This window comes from Urocampus carinirostris, chromosome 6 (assembly GCF_059441175.1).
Source record: "Urocampus carinirostris isolate Australia breed hairy pipefish chromosome 6, RoL_Ucar_1.0, whole genome shotgun sequence".
Lineage (NCBI taxonomy): Eukaryota > Metazoa > Chordata > Actinopteri > Syngnathiformes > Syngnathidae > Urocampus > Urocampus carinirostris.
In genome coordinates this window covers 20799722-20814463 of record NC_142354.1, presented here as the reverse complement: position 1 = coordinate 20814463, position 14742 = coordinate 20799722, and the positions used below count along the sequence as shown (strand labels likewise).

At 40.7% G+C, this 14742-nt stretch overlaps 2 protein-coding genes across 5 annotated transcripts in view; one reads left to right on the top strand and one right to left on the bottom strand.

Moving 5' to 3' along the window:
- Positions 1-136: 136 nt before the first annotated feature.
- Positions 137-8002, bottom strand: parapinopsinb (parapinopsin b). The gene is made up of 4 exons (XM_088337159.1): positions 7560-8002; positions 4984-5312; positions 2682-2924; positions 137-327 (listed from the first exon to the last, which is right to left on the bottom strand). The coding sequence occupies exons 1-4, from the start codon at positions 7891-7893 to the stop codon at positions 211-213; spliced, it is 1023 nt and encodes a 340-aa protein (XP_088193285.1). The 5' UTR covers positions 7894-8002; the 3' UTR covers positions 137-210.
- Positions 8003-12675: 4673 nt separating this feature from the next.
- The window catches only part of cacna2d3 (calcium channel, voltage dependent, alpha2/delta subunit 3), a 63213-nt gene continuing 61146 nt past the window's right edge, over positions 12676-14742 (top strand). For all 4 annotated transcript variants that reach the window (XM_088338212.1, XM_088338211.1, XM_088338210.1 and 1 more), the window contains exons 1-2: positions 12676-12875; positions 14646-14727. In XM_088338212.1, the coding sequence (XP_088194338.1) occupies positions 12778-12875; positions 14646-14727 (180 nt within the window). In that variant the 5' untranslated portion in view covers positions 12676-12777. The remainder of the gene's footprint in view (positions 12876-14645; positions 14728-14742) is intronic.

The window sequence follows — 14742 nt, the reverse complement described above, 5'->3', positions numbered from 1 at the left end:
AATTGCCTCGGACTCTGATTGGCTCCCTGTCCCTATTTAAACTTTTGACTTTGGTTGTTAACAAAATATTTGAAGTGCAGTTACAAATTTCTACTTGTACCAAGTTTTTCGTTCCAGTCACACGCAAGTCCCAAACTAGTGCACACACTTTTAATGTTTTTGGACACAATTCTGAGAGGCAGTTAATGGGTGTACTGTATTTGAATTTTTTTAGGCTGGTGTGACTTTATTGATTGTAGTTTCAACCATCGTGGCCGCTTCTGACGCTTCATCTTCCGGCCACGGCCCTTTGCCGCACAGTAGGAAAGGCACAGCATACCTTCGGAACTAAAACAGAAACAAATATCACGTGTATTAAGATTATTGATACGTATTTGTTTAAACTTTGATCATTAAATTGAATTGGTATTTGGCAAAACAGTAGCCCTGAATATGTATCTATACAATGCTATACTGTCACTTGAGGACATTTGTTAACTAGTTGATAGTACCATGACAGAAAATGTTCTGTAGTCAGTTTGAACACACACAAAAATAATATCTTGAGAGTAATCCTTTTCAGGACCAGAACGGAAACAGGACCCAATTGCGTAAAGTTTACCACACCATCACAATTTTTATGGAAAGAACGAGCAAGGGCCGCGCCCATGATCCGGTGATTGCTGCACGCGGGAAGCAAGTCGCTCTCGGACTCAGACTGTGATCTGAACACAGATGTGGATCTTCTGTAGCGAGTGATGGCGGTGTCAAGGACGGAAAAAACTGTCGATAGCCGGGACACGAGAGCAAAGCGTCGTCGGGGTGGGAAACGAGTCAGGACGGGAGAGTAGACGTAGTCGGGATCAAAAATGGGTCGTAATCCAGGACGGGAGAGCAGACGTGGTCGGGATCAAAACAGGTCGTAGCCGGAGACAAGCGGGAGCAAAAACGGGACAGGGGGGAGTCAAGGTCGAAAAAGGCTTGCCTAGTATACACTGAGGTTTGCAGACAGACTGACAACAGGGGATTGGCAGGACTGGGTTTAAATGGGGATAGGGAGCCAATCAGCCCGCAGCAATTGGCGCCAAATGAGCGGGCACAGGTGATTGGTAATCAAGACAAATTTTAATCATTTTCCTAATCTTAAACTTAAACAGTTTTTTTTAGAACTCCTTGCACGAAAAAGCAATTATTAGGTCGTTTTTTTTTATGTATCCTTTTTTTGCTCATTTTAGATATTGTTTTCTCATTTTGGTTAAAATAAGTATTTAAACTACAACCAAAATTGCATTTGGCTTTTCAAATCTTTTTTAAAAAAATTAAGGATTGTTCATCAAACTAAAAGTTGAAAATATGAAGTATTTGAAGAGCACTGTTTTAAATTTGCAACACGAGCACAGCTCCTTTTAACGACAACTCAGTAATTGCCAGAACGCTACAAAACAAATCTCTATAATTGTGCTAATTTTCATTATTCTTTTAACTTTTTTTTTTCGGAGAAAACTTTGAAATTGGCAGATCCATGACGGAAAAACCTTAACACGTACACACATCGCACATAATTTGTGATTTTTTAAAATTTTGTTATTTGGTCATCTAAGTTTTTATGATAGCCCATGTATTTTGGCTACGTATTCCAATACATTTTTAATCAATGAAGGTTTTTTTTACCACTAGGAGACGCTAAATAATACACAATGACCATTTCAAGATGGCTCGGTATTTTTGACAGTTCAAATGCTCTAAAAACGAATGTCTTGTTTTTGGGCTCATTTTTAATAGTTTTGGTAAAATGAGCAAAATTGCTTGATACGGCAAACATATTTTTTTTTTTTTTAAATATTAAAATTTACTTTTCATTTTATCAAACATATCTCTTCAAATGAAGTAAATTTCCATTTGTCAACAAGATTTTTGATCATTTCAGAATTACTTTCTGTATTAAACTAAAAGTTCATCAAACATAGTAAAATTAGAAAAAAAATACTCAAATTAAAAATACTAAAAGATACAGATGGAGTATGTATTCTTTTTAAGTAATGAAAAAAAAACTTGAAATTGGAATAATTTTGCTTATTTGGGCGATCATTTCATTTTATTAGCAAAAAAGTTAAAAGTATATAGTCAAAAACGTTCGAAATTTGTGTTAAAATCGTTTATTTTTAATTGTAAAATGTAAATGTAGATGTGTGGGTTTTCGTGATAGCGTTAATAGAGGTATAGGTTAGGGTTAGGGTACTTTCACACATTACTTTTTAATTAACATTAACGATTATTAGTATTATTGTTTCGTTATTATTTTACCAGAAAAAAGAAATGAAAAGAAAAACGACAACATCGTAAAAATAAAACTTTAGCTCCACTTGCACATCCTTGGTTGCTCATATTAAGTATGACATGAGTTATTTTTTTAGTGAGGACAACAAGATACAAATCTAGCCAAACTTGAGAAATAGGATTTATTAATATTGTAAAATCCCAAATTAAAGCAACATTACTACCCAAAACGTATAACCTCTCTTGCTTCCTAAACCTCGGTGACCAAAAAAGAAAATTAAAACTTAAAAATGTAAATTCGGGCAACATGATGATTTAAGCGTTTGAAAAATAATGAAAAGAAAAGCAATCAATAATTCTTTAAATATTTTAAACGGTTAAACAAAGGTTACGCAATTCCCTTATTGACCGCCAGATGTCAGCACCTGTTTGTTGCAGTAGATGTAGATGATAGGATTGTAGACGGTACTGCTCTTGGCCATGTAGACAGGTATTGTCGCCGCCAGTGGGTTCAAATCCACTTTTGGGTTGAAGACAACCAACAAGGACAGAGAAGCGTACGGCATCCAACTTATCAAGAAGGTCAGGACCATCACCACCACCATTGTAGCCACGCTTAGCTCTGCTTTAGCTACAGCGCCGCCTTCCACGCAAGCTAGCCTTGATACCTGAGGTGGGTCAGAGGTTGCACAAATGTACAGAAATCCCATTTAAAGATCAAATCTATTGTAAACCAGTGGTAAGCAATCACTGGGCTGCGGGTTGTTTGCCTTATTTTTGGCCAGGGGCGATTTTAGGTCCGGAGATTTAGGGGTGCTTAACACTCAGAGTGTCAAGCTCAGGTACAGTGGCTTGCGAAGCTATTTGGCCCCCTTGAACTTTGTGACCTTTTGCCACATTTCATACTTCAAGCATCAAGATATAAGTGGAACACACTTTATTAAATATTTTAAGCTTTTGTAACAAATAAAAAATGAAAAAGTGGGGGTGCAAAATTATTCAGCCCCATTAAGTTAATACTTTGTAGCGCCACCTTTTGCTGCGATTATAGCTGCAAGTCACTTGGGGTATGTCTCTATCAGTTTTGTACATCGAGAGACGGATATTTTTGCCCATTCCTCCTTGCAAAACAGCTCGAATCCAACTACTAGCTTGGTATAAATAATATCAATATTAGAATCAATCCGCCCACCCCTACATCAAGGGCGGCACGGCTGGCTAGGTTGGGAATAAAATGTTTAAATTTTCCATAGGTCCCACTTTTTTCACAGACGACAGTATTTCACAAAAGTGAGTACACTCCTGGCAGCACGGCGGGGCAGTGGTTAGCGTGTGTGCGGCACAGTTCTGAGGTCATGAGATCGAACCTTCCTGTGTGGAGTTTGCATGTTCTCCCCGTGCTTGCGTGGGTTTCCTCCGGGCACTCCCACATTCCAAAAACATGCACGTTAGGTTAATTGGCCGGTCCAAATTGTCCCTAGGTGAGAATGAGCAAGTGAGTTGTCAGTCTCTGCGTGCCCTGCGAATGGCCTGCAACCAGTTCAAGGTGTCCCCTGCCCACTGCCCGAAGATAGCTGGGATGGGCTCCAGCTCCCCCGCGACCCTACTGTGGATAAGTGGTGCAGATAATGGATGGATGGATGGAGTACACTCCTCATATTTCCTGCAGAGATTCCATCATACTGTTTGATTAAACAACACTGAAGAAACATCGCTTTGACACTATGAAAGGTACTCTGTGTAAAGCTTATACAGCCGTGTACATGTATTTTCCCCCTCAAAATCTCAAAATATAGCCATTAATAACTTAACCCCTGGTAATAGAAGTGAGTACACTCTTAAGTAAAAGTTCCTGAAGTTTAATATTTTGTGTGGCCTCCTCGATTTTCCAAAACGGCTTTAATCCTCCTGGCCAAGGATTTCACCAGAAACTCCCAAATTGCGACTGGAATGCTCTTCCACTCCTCAATGACAACACGACTGAGCTGGGGGATATCCAAGATCTTGTGCTTCTCCACCTTCCACTTGAGAATGCCCCAAAGATGTTCTATTGGATCTAGAGACCTACTTGTCCAGTCCATCCTCTTTACCCTTAGCTCCTTTGGAAAAGCCTTGGTCATCTTAAAAGTGTATTTGGCGTCGTTGTCAGGCTGGAATACTGCCCTGCGACCCAGTTTCTGCATGGAGGGGATCATTCTCTCCTCAGGTTCCTCACAGTACATCTTTGAGTTACCACACCATCACAATTCAGTTGCACTCATGCAGCCCCAAACCATGACATCCCCAACACCATGCTCACCTTTTGCTGCCACACATGCTTCACACCATCTTGTTTCATCAGATCAAAGGCCATCATACTAGTAAGGCATGGCCTTTGTTCTCATACTTTATTTCGTTATGTCTGTTTGTTTTTTAGGATTATTCAGTGATGTTCAATTATAAAATATCTGCAGAAATGTGAGGTGTGTACTCACTTTTTGACATACTGTATATGCACTGTTAAAAAAAATAATCAACATTCCATCGGTCCGGCCCTCGGTTTGTAGCTAAATCTTTTAATTGGTCCTCCGTACATTTAACCCTGACACCGCTGCATTAGAGGATTCTCGCCAACAGGTGTGCACTTTCAGTTTTTACTTGACAACAGTTCTCAACATTGGGTTTGAACAAGTTGTATGGCCTGTACGACACTAATATGAAGACACATCCAGTTTTACAAAAGCTCACCTGATGCAACGTCCACAGTAATCTGCCATAGGCCAGTAAGATGATAGCGAATGGTAGTGCAAAGCAGACGGCAAAGTAAACCAGGATGTAAGACAGGTGGCGTGGATCTCCACTCTGCCAGTCCGGGGCACACGACGTCCCCACGCCCTCCAGTTCGTATCTGCCCCAGCCCAAAAGAGGGGGCACGTTCCACGTCAGGGACCACAGCCAGGACAAGGCGATACCTCCGAAGGCATGCTTCTTCTGGAAAGTCATGCGCCCCAAAGGTTTGCAGATGACAAACATCCTCTCCACAGCGATCAGGGCCACCGTGCACAAAGATGTTATGCCTGGAGGGAAAAAGACTGTTACGGTCAGTGTTGGGACTAACGTGTTACATAGGAACACGATGTTGGAATGCAATTACCTTTCTCTGTAACGGTAGCTTATTTTGTAATCCTACTGTCTGTACTACTAGTGCGTTACTACAATACTCCACTACTATATAAGTTGGCTGGTTGGTTGTTTGGTCTGTCGGTCGGTTGGTTGGTGGGTTGTCCCTTTGGTTGGTTGGTTGGTTGGTTGGTTGGATCCCTTAACCACTAGGTCATAGGGGCACCGTTTTCTTTGGTGTGTCTTGAGCAAGTACAGCCTGGTAGTGCCCATCCCTCTCCGGGCCAACATTATTTACTGTGTGCTGTGATTGTTTAGTACTCTTACTTTGTCACATACATCCCTTATTTCATAAGGCAAACCCTGAATGGGGTTTAAATTTACCCACAAAATACAACTAGATAGTCATGGTGGCGCCGTTTCATGCACAAAGTATGAGAACCCTACATTTTTCCTCGTGTAGGTATTCCCGTTACCGTATGTACTCGCATCAAAGCCGAGTTTAGAACTGTAAAATAAGATACTGAAATTAGGGAGTCAGCTCATATGCACATATTTGCTTGTGTGTCACTGGTAGCTAAACGTAGGCACGTCGTGGGTAGGGGGGTTAAACCTGAACACCAAACCAAACGGAAATCAATGGGACAAACGTGAGCACAGAATTTACGGTAAAAGGGTGCTAAAATTGTATTCGTAAAATATTTTTTACAATACACTATACCTGAAGGGGGGGAAAAAACAACATTGTGGAGAGTACCCAGAAATGGGAAAGGAGATCTTCGAGTGGTTCGAAGCCCAGAGACAAAATTGGTATTAAGTATCTTGGCTATGTGTTAGCTCACAAGCTCTCAGGATTGCACCAGGCAAAAAAAATCGTGAAGATTTCACTGCTTCCACAGGTTGGTGTACACCAAGTGTCTCTAAAATATGAACCCACTTTTCAAAATTTTGCCAATGAATTTCTTAGTTTTTTGTGAAATCTTTCGGAATAATAATCATATTCAATGATATATAAAATGCTTAAGATTCTGCCCCTTGTGTTGAGATAAACATGTCATCAGTGTTATTTTTTATACTTTATTTTGTATTTCTGCAGTACTTTATGTTCCCTGTTAACATTGTACTGTTTGGCTGTTTCATGCCAATTTTGCAATGTGAAATAAAAAAAATCACTGAAAATGTTGAATACTTGTACAGTGGAACCTCTGTTCTCGACCATAATCCGTTCCAGAACCCTGTTCAAAAAACGATTTGGTCGATCACGGAAAATCGTTTTTCCCATTAAAAGTAATGTAAAATTATTGTAATCCGTTCCAACACCCTGAATTTTTAGCAAGAACGTAAACATGAAGCTAACCCAGGCTAATCGTACGTTCGCGGAAGATTACGCTAACATGAACGTGTAAAAATTGAAAAAAAGGATTATGAATAGGATTTCTTACCTTTGTGGTGGACGATGGGGAGAGAAAAATCATCAATCGTTCTTTACCATCGTACTGATCGTAGATTTAGCCATGCTGTATTCACTAGCAAGATCAGAAATTCGTACACCTCTTTGATATTTAGCTATTATGTCTTTCTTAAAGGCAATAGTGTCGAACAACTTGTTTTTATTTTCACCTGTCCTGCGTGCACCGACCTTCTTCGGAGGCATAATTAGGGGCTAAAACACCCGTACGCCGCTCAGCATCGCACCCTAGCGTACCGGCGTCCGAACTCCGATTTTTTGACCGAACAGCGAAGCAAGAATTTCTCGAAATTTTTGGTCGAACACCGATTTGTTCGAACTGAGAGGCGTTCGAAAACCGAGGTTCTACTGTATTATTAAAAAAAAGTCTTGAGGCGCCCTCTGTCGGACAAAAGTGGTACTACAACCCCCAACATCACAACAAAATTCAATGCACTCTCATTTGCATTGATTTAACGTGCTTGGAGGCTCATAATTGCGCGACACAACGACTTGATAATCAAATTAATTGCCAACCCATTATCGATTTGAATCAATATGATCGATTCGTCGTTGCAGCCCAAGTTCGGAGTAACACGCTACTTTTTGGTGTCAGTAATCTTCCCGGGCCAGAGGTTGGGTAACTGAGTTCTTTTTTAAATGAAGTAACTGTAACTGTTTAATTTTTTTCAGTAATTCGTCAACACTGGTTGCGGTCACATTGAGGGTTTCAAAGACTGTTTCTTTTAATACTCACCAAACAAGGACACCGCAAAGCCCTCCATCACGCAGCCCGTTCGTCCCAGGGAGAAGTACCCTTGGGCGTTGTTGACCACCGATAGAACTCCCCCAGTCATGGCCGTGCCCAGGTCAGCCGCCGCCATGTTCACTAGAGCGTAGTTGAGCGGTTGCCTCAGCTGCTTGTTCATCAGGGACACAATGATCACTGTTGCGTTGAGCACGATGGCCGGCACGGTGAAAAAGAGCATGCCCACGGAGAGCACAGCATAGCCTGTGCGTGATAACGGGGGCTCCCCGTGAGGACCCAAATACAGGGAAGAGTTCTGTAGGTTAAAAAAGGAATGCTTCATTGATGACAGGTTTTTCAAGTCCTGGGTCCTCTTCTTGTTATGATGTTCGTTATCTGAAGGTAGGAGAGGGAGTTCCGAGATTAAATGCCTTGAGTCGGAGTAAATCCTCGGGAACTTGGTTTAACAAAGATTAATCCTACCCCAGATTGATCATCCGTGAACCCTCACCTTAAGCTTGATTGTTGCTCATGTTGGATAACCCGTCACAAGAAGCAATGCCTACCAGGAGTGTAGCCTATTCCTTATATTTTCCTCACAAACTAAATCAAATATGGCCTGTTATACAAATTTCCAAATAATGTTCCTCCTCGGAAATGACGGACGATAAAAAAGAAAGGGAAAAGGAAAGACAAACAAATATACTCCAAAAACTTTATAAAACTGACAGGTGCTCTGACATGTGTTGCTTTACTGGTTGCGTTCAAGTATGTCATTAAGGGTTGTAACATCTGACAGAGAAGCTTTTCTTCAGCCACCTCGCTACCTGTTTTTACGCAGTAGGGATTGGTCAAATATCAAATCCAGGTATAGGTATCAGGTCAATAATAGGGCTGCAACGAAAATTGATAGTGAAAATAATCGAAAATGAATTCCACTGTTGACTATTGTCACCACGCATGTTTTCCAGCGGGGTGAGGCATCTTACATTGTTATCATCTCAAAAAAAGGTCCACTGTTGGGGCAATCATTAGAAAGTGGAAGAAGCTAGACATGACGGTCAATCTCAATCGGAGATGAGCCCCATGCTAGATATCACCTCGTGGGGTCTCAATGATTCTAAGAAAGGGGATGAATCAGCCTGGAACTACACGACAGGAGTTGGTCAGTAACCTAAAAAGAACTGGGATCACCGTTTCCAAGGTTACTGTAGGTAATACACTAAGACGTCATGATTTGAAATCCTGCATGGCACAAAAGGTTCTCCTGCTTAAACCAGCACATGTCAAGGCCCGTCTTAAGTTTGCATATGACCGTTTAGATGATACAGAGGAGTCATCGGAGAAGGTTTTGTGGTCAGGTGACACCTCGGTCATAATTCAACTCAGCGTGTTTGGAGGAAAAAGAATGAAGAATACAATCTGAAGAACACAATCCCTACTGTGAAGCATGGGGGTGGTAGCATCTTGCGTTGGGAGTGTTTTTATGCACATGGTACAGGACGAGTGCACTGCATTAAGAAGAGCATGACTGGGGCTGTTTATTGTGAGATTTTGGGGAACAATCTCCTTCCCTCAGTCAGAGCATTGAAGATGGGTCGTGGCTGGGTCTTCCAATTCGACAACAACCCGATGCACACAGCCAGGAAAACCAAGGAGTGGCTCCATAAGAAGCATGTCAAGGTTCTAGCATGGCCCAGCCAGTCTCCAGACCCGAAAATCTTTGGAGGGAGCTCAAAATGTGTTTCTCAACAACAGCCAAGAAATCTGACTGATCTCGAGAAGATCTGTGTGGAGGAGTGGGCCAAGATCCCTCCTGCAGTGTGTGCAAACCTGGTGAAAGACTACAGGAAATGTTTGAACTCTGTCATAGCAAATAAAGGCTACTGTACCAAATATTGACATTCATTTTCTCAGGTGTTGAAATACTTTATTTCAGCTGTATCACATAAATAAATCGTTAAAAAATCATGCATTGTGATTTCTGGATTATTCTTTTTAGTTTATCTCTCTCACAGTGGACATGCACCTACGATAAAAATTTCAGACCAAGACTCCTTGATTTGTAAGTGGGAGAAATAGCTAAATTGCAGGGTGTTCAAATATTTATTTTCTTCACTGTATATAGCGCTTTTCAAGCCAATGAAGACCTCCCTAAGTGCTTTACAATGTGCTTCACACTTACCCAATCACACATACCAATAGCAGTGTCAGCCACGCAAGGCAACTACCTGCTTTTTGGGGGCACTTCAACATATAACACGGAGAAGCCTGGAATCAAACCTGCGAGCTCTTGACCCCTAGACGAGCGCTATACCTCCTGAGCTACTGCCGCCCCAGCATCAAGTAAGTGTAAAGAAAGCCCGTCCGACAGTTAAACGAAATGGAGTCTGACTCGCCTGTGTAAGATTAAAGTAACATTCGAGCCAATGCCGTTTTGATGACATGCGTTGTTTATATGGAGATCCGTTTTCGGTACTGGGCAATCCTTTGTTTACATTTTAAAGATGCTCAATATTGTTGATGAGTTATAGCTTAAAGCCAGTGCTGAAAGTAATTACAAATCATATAATTGATTTGTTACGTTTATGGTTTTCTATTTTCTTTAGGTTGTCTCCTGTGAATGAACCCCCCCCCTCCTCGCCCACTGCCTATTGTGAAAGAGTGAGGTTAAGCCCTAAAGATTTATCACGGCTTGAGGTGTCCCATGTTTAACCTTATAAGAGGTTTACGTCCAATCAAGTCAAGACGGTGATTACAACTGTTAAGGCTGAGAGTTCAAATCCCACTCGTCTGTGTTTTGATTGCACAACGGCACATAAAAAGTGTTACTGATCGTTTATATATTGCTTTACTCCGCTCCAAATGAGATGCAGCATCCAAAGCAATACATGAAGACCATTTCTTAGCTTCAACACATATCTGTAATAAGTATGTATATATTTTTGCAGCGGCAACAAAGTCCCAAAAGAGGACTTGCTCAAGGACGCAGCGGCACGTCTGAGTTAAGGACTGCCTTCAGTTTTTGGTCACCCGACTGCTTTATTGGACACTGGGTGAAAGCTGGGCATCGGTCGGCGTTGTGAGGTCGCAACGATCCAAGCTCCTTATCTCCACACTGCAGACAATCGGGAGCTCCTCACAACTTTGATGTACGACGCAATTACGAAACTAATAAAAGCTTCAGCTTGAAACACGACCGGCCGCTGGTGCCGGCCTGCCTTGCTCGGGGGTCACCGGTCACGTGAGCACAAAAAAACGGGGATGCTTAGGAATATGCACAAGTTTGGGTCACGTGGATTAGGGGTGGCCGATACGGGGAAAATAGTATCCGATTTAAGGAAATACACGGTATTATCCGTCGATGATGATCTGATACTGACACTTTCTGCTTGAAGATGTCATGATCATTGAGTTTGTTTATATTTAGGATGAAAACAGATTTTAGTCTATGTTTTTATTAAATAACTACAATTCAAACTTTAAAAGTATAAAACATAAATAGAAATATTTCCATTCCAACTGTTTGGAACAAAAGCCAAGAAATTCAAACAAAATAGAAAGCCATGTAACAAAAATACCAATGAAACAATTTAAACTCTACCTTCTGTTGCACAATAATTTGAAAATAATTGAAAAACAGTATAAAAAAACATAAAATTCTTCAACGACAACAACTGTTACAGAACAAAAGTCTGGAGAATCAAACCGAAAAATCAGCCATGTAACAGACAAGCCCTTTTGGCTCTGTTGCCGTACTGACAACGGATGAACAGGTTTTTGTTCAGGAACAGTAATGTGTTTATATTTGTGTTTGCAACTTGTTGCTCTCTGTAGTGTAAACTTTTATCATGCATTTATGTAAATTTGCAATTGTCTTTTTCTTATGTTGAAAAAAAATCCGCTTCCTTTTTGTCCTTTTATATTTAGCTTCTGATAAGGGTGCACGCATAATCTTGGCCCTGTCTCCCGCCTAGTAGGCAGGAAGCAGAGACAGGACAGGTAGGGGAGGTGCTTAAAGTGTGCCTGTCAGTCACAAACAGGCATAAACTTAGAGAGTGGCCTAGGGTGCTAGGTGAGGGTGAAAAGGACTGCGCTAGAGGCGGCGCTTTGAGGAAATTGGTGGAGGGGTGAAGTATTGATCCTCGGATAATTGTATTAATCTGATCCAAGTACTCGCTTAGACTTAACAATATCACTATTTGGATCAATCTGCCCACCCCTCACTTGGATCATTCTTGGAGTGAATGAGGAGAATAGCTCAGTACAATTGGGACATTGTAATTTACTAAAACTATATTTATCTACATAGATCAATCCCTGGGGCAGCACGGCGCGCAGTGGTTAGCGCATGTGCGGCACAGTTCATGTCATGGGAACCTCCGGCGTGGGTTCAAATCCAGCTCCAGACTTCCTGTGCGGAGTTTGTATATTCTCCCCGTGCTTGCGTGGGTTTCCTCCGGCCACTCTGGTTTCCTCCCACATTCCAAAAACATGCATTTCAGGTGAATTGGCCGGTCCAAAAATTGTCCCTCGGTGTGAATGAGCGAGTGAGTTGTCTGTCCCCGTGTGCCCTGCGATTGGCTGGCAACCAGTTCAGGGTGTCCCCTGCCCACTGCCCGGAGATGGCTGGGATGGGCTCCAGCTCCCCGCGACCCTAATGAGGATAAGCGGTACAGCTAATGAGATGAGATCAATCCCTCAACACCCCCCCCCCCCTCACTCTATCTCTCTTTCTCTCTCTCACCCCCTCTTCTCTCTCTCTGTATCTTTCTCTCTTTCTATCTCTTTCTGTCTCTCTCTCTCTTTTTTTCCCTCTCTCTTTCTCTCTGTCTTTGTCTCTTTCTCTTTTTCTCTCCTCTCACTCTCTGTCTCTTTTTCTCCCTCAGTTCTTTCTTTGCCTCCTTCTCTGTTTCTCTATCTCTCTGGCTCTCTCATTCACTCTTTTTCTCTCTATATCTCTCTTTTTTTCTCTCTCTCTCCCCTCTCTCGGTCTTTCTCTCTCTGTGTCTTTATTTCTCTCTCTCTCTCTCCCGCTCTCTCTCTCTCTCTCTCTCCCGCTCTCGTTGCGATGTTAAATGGCGCGAAGGGGGAAGGTCTGCTGCCACAGAAGGATAACGTCAGCCTGAAGAGAAAGAAGGAGAGTGTACGACAACGGGACGCAGGAGCAGACCCCTAACCGCCCACCCCCGCTTTTCCGGGTTCCGGATCACTTTCGGGACCGATCATGATGCTAGTAATCAGCCTGCCGCTGTGCATCGCGGCCGGCTTGGGTGCACTGCTGCCGGAGGTGGAGACGTCCCACCAGGGCATCCCTCTCTCAGTGTGAGTGCACGTGCTCTTTTGGCGGGAGATGGCCACTTCTGGGGGAAAAAAATCATAATATTTAGTTTATTTCATTTTGATAGCTTGTTTACAAAGATATTGTGTAGGGGTTTTCCGAACAAGACGTCAAGTGACGCTCATCGTTTTTGTTTTTAGAATAAATGTAACGGAAAATAGTTTATACTTCATACATGTCAACTTTTCCCCGTATTTTGTGTGTGTATTTTGTATGTGTATGTATATATATATATATATATATATATATATATATATATATATATATATATATATATATACATTAGTCTACTGCTACTTATAATGAGCAATACAGAATTTACTGTAAGTGGAGAAAGAACTAAAAATACTGAAATAATTGTGTTTATTAATTCGTTAAAAAAACGTTTATCGTTGTTTTACTCAATATAGTCTATCTTGCTGTGAGAAAATAGGTGCTGCGATATGTGTTTCTTTTTACACTACACGCTTATTAAGGGGAATTGTGATCACTAACAAAGGGGTGCAATAGCCTCAGATGGACAGGTATATGATATTGCCACTCGAATGGATTTTCTAATCTGAAAAAATAAAACTTCTTATATCAATCAAATTAAGAATACACAATGCATGGAATGCGTGCTATGAATTTTAACGATCCGTTTCTAACTTAAAACATTTTAAATTATGATATTTTTACTCACCATATGCCTTTTCTATATCCGTTACAAAAATAATAAAATATATTGTGTCATATATTTTTTTCATCAGCAAAATAAAGAGTTATTTCACATATTATGATGAGAAATTTCCTTTAAAAAAGTCTTCAGAACAGATTATTTTTTTACTCTGGAGGAAAAAGAAAACAAAAGACGTATCAGCAAAATTATGGTAAATGGTTGTCTGAAATGAGATTGAGCGCAAGCAAAATCGTTAAAATATCAGTTGCAAATTTAGGTTTTTTTGCCAACTCTAAAAATAACGCACCAAAAATAACACATCATGATTTATTGTAATGGATAATAAGGGAAAATAATGATACTATCACAATAGAATATTGAATGAACTAATCATAAAAAATATATAGCTTTTGATATAATGTATTTATTTTTCTAACTTCCTTTTCTTGGGGAAGGGTTCTGTTTTATTGTTTTGGTTTTCACTATGTCTTTCCTGCAAGAAAAAATATGAGCATTTCTAAATCGACAAACAAATGATTGTTATAGTTATGTGAGATCTAAAAACAAATGTTAAAATGAATGGTTAAAGATGCATCCAAAATTATTTTATAGACAGTTCTCTTATACGTCTTATCATTTGTCGATTTGGTCATAATGTGATGTGATATTTGTTGCAAAATGATTTAAAAGAAGAAAAAAAACGAGAAATTATATAGAGAAAGTAATAAGGGGAGGCAGTTTAAAGCTTCAGCCTCTGCCTACTTTCATTGGGCACATGATTTCATGTATTATTGCACAGTCGTTTTTAATGAAAATATGTTGTTTTTTTCTTTTTGTTACTTAGTGGATGATGTTTTTGTGCTATGGCCAAATAAAAGGCCACAAACAGACAGATAAAAATGGTGGCCTTGAGAAAATTGTGCTTTTAATCGTGTGTTGTATGTGTTTATAAGATTTTTCATGGGAGAATGGGAAAAGGAGAATTTGCAGGTGTAACGTACATTTGCGAGTTGGGTATAGATTTCCCTTTTCTTTTTTTATGTCGATATCTGTAACTTATTATAAATACATATTTACCACCCCTCTCTCTCTCCAGTGTAAAACTATGGGCATCAGCTTTCGGAGGCGAGATTAAATCAATTTCCGCCAAATATTCCGGATCTCAGCTCCTGCAAAAGGTATTTAGTTGACTT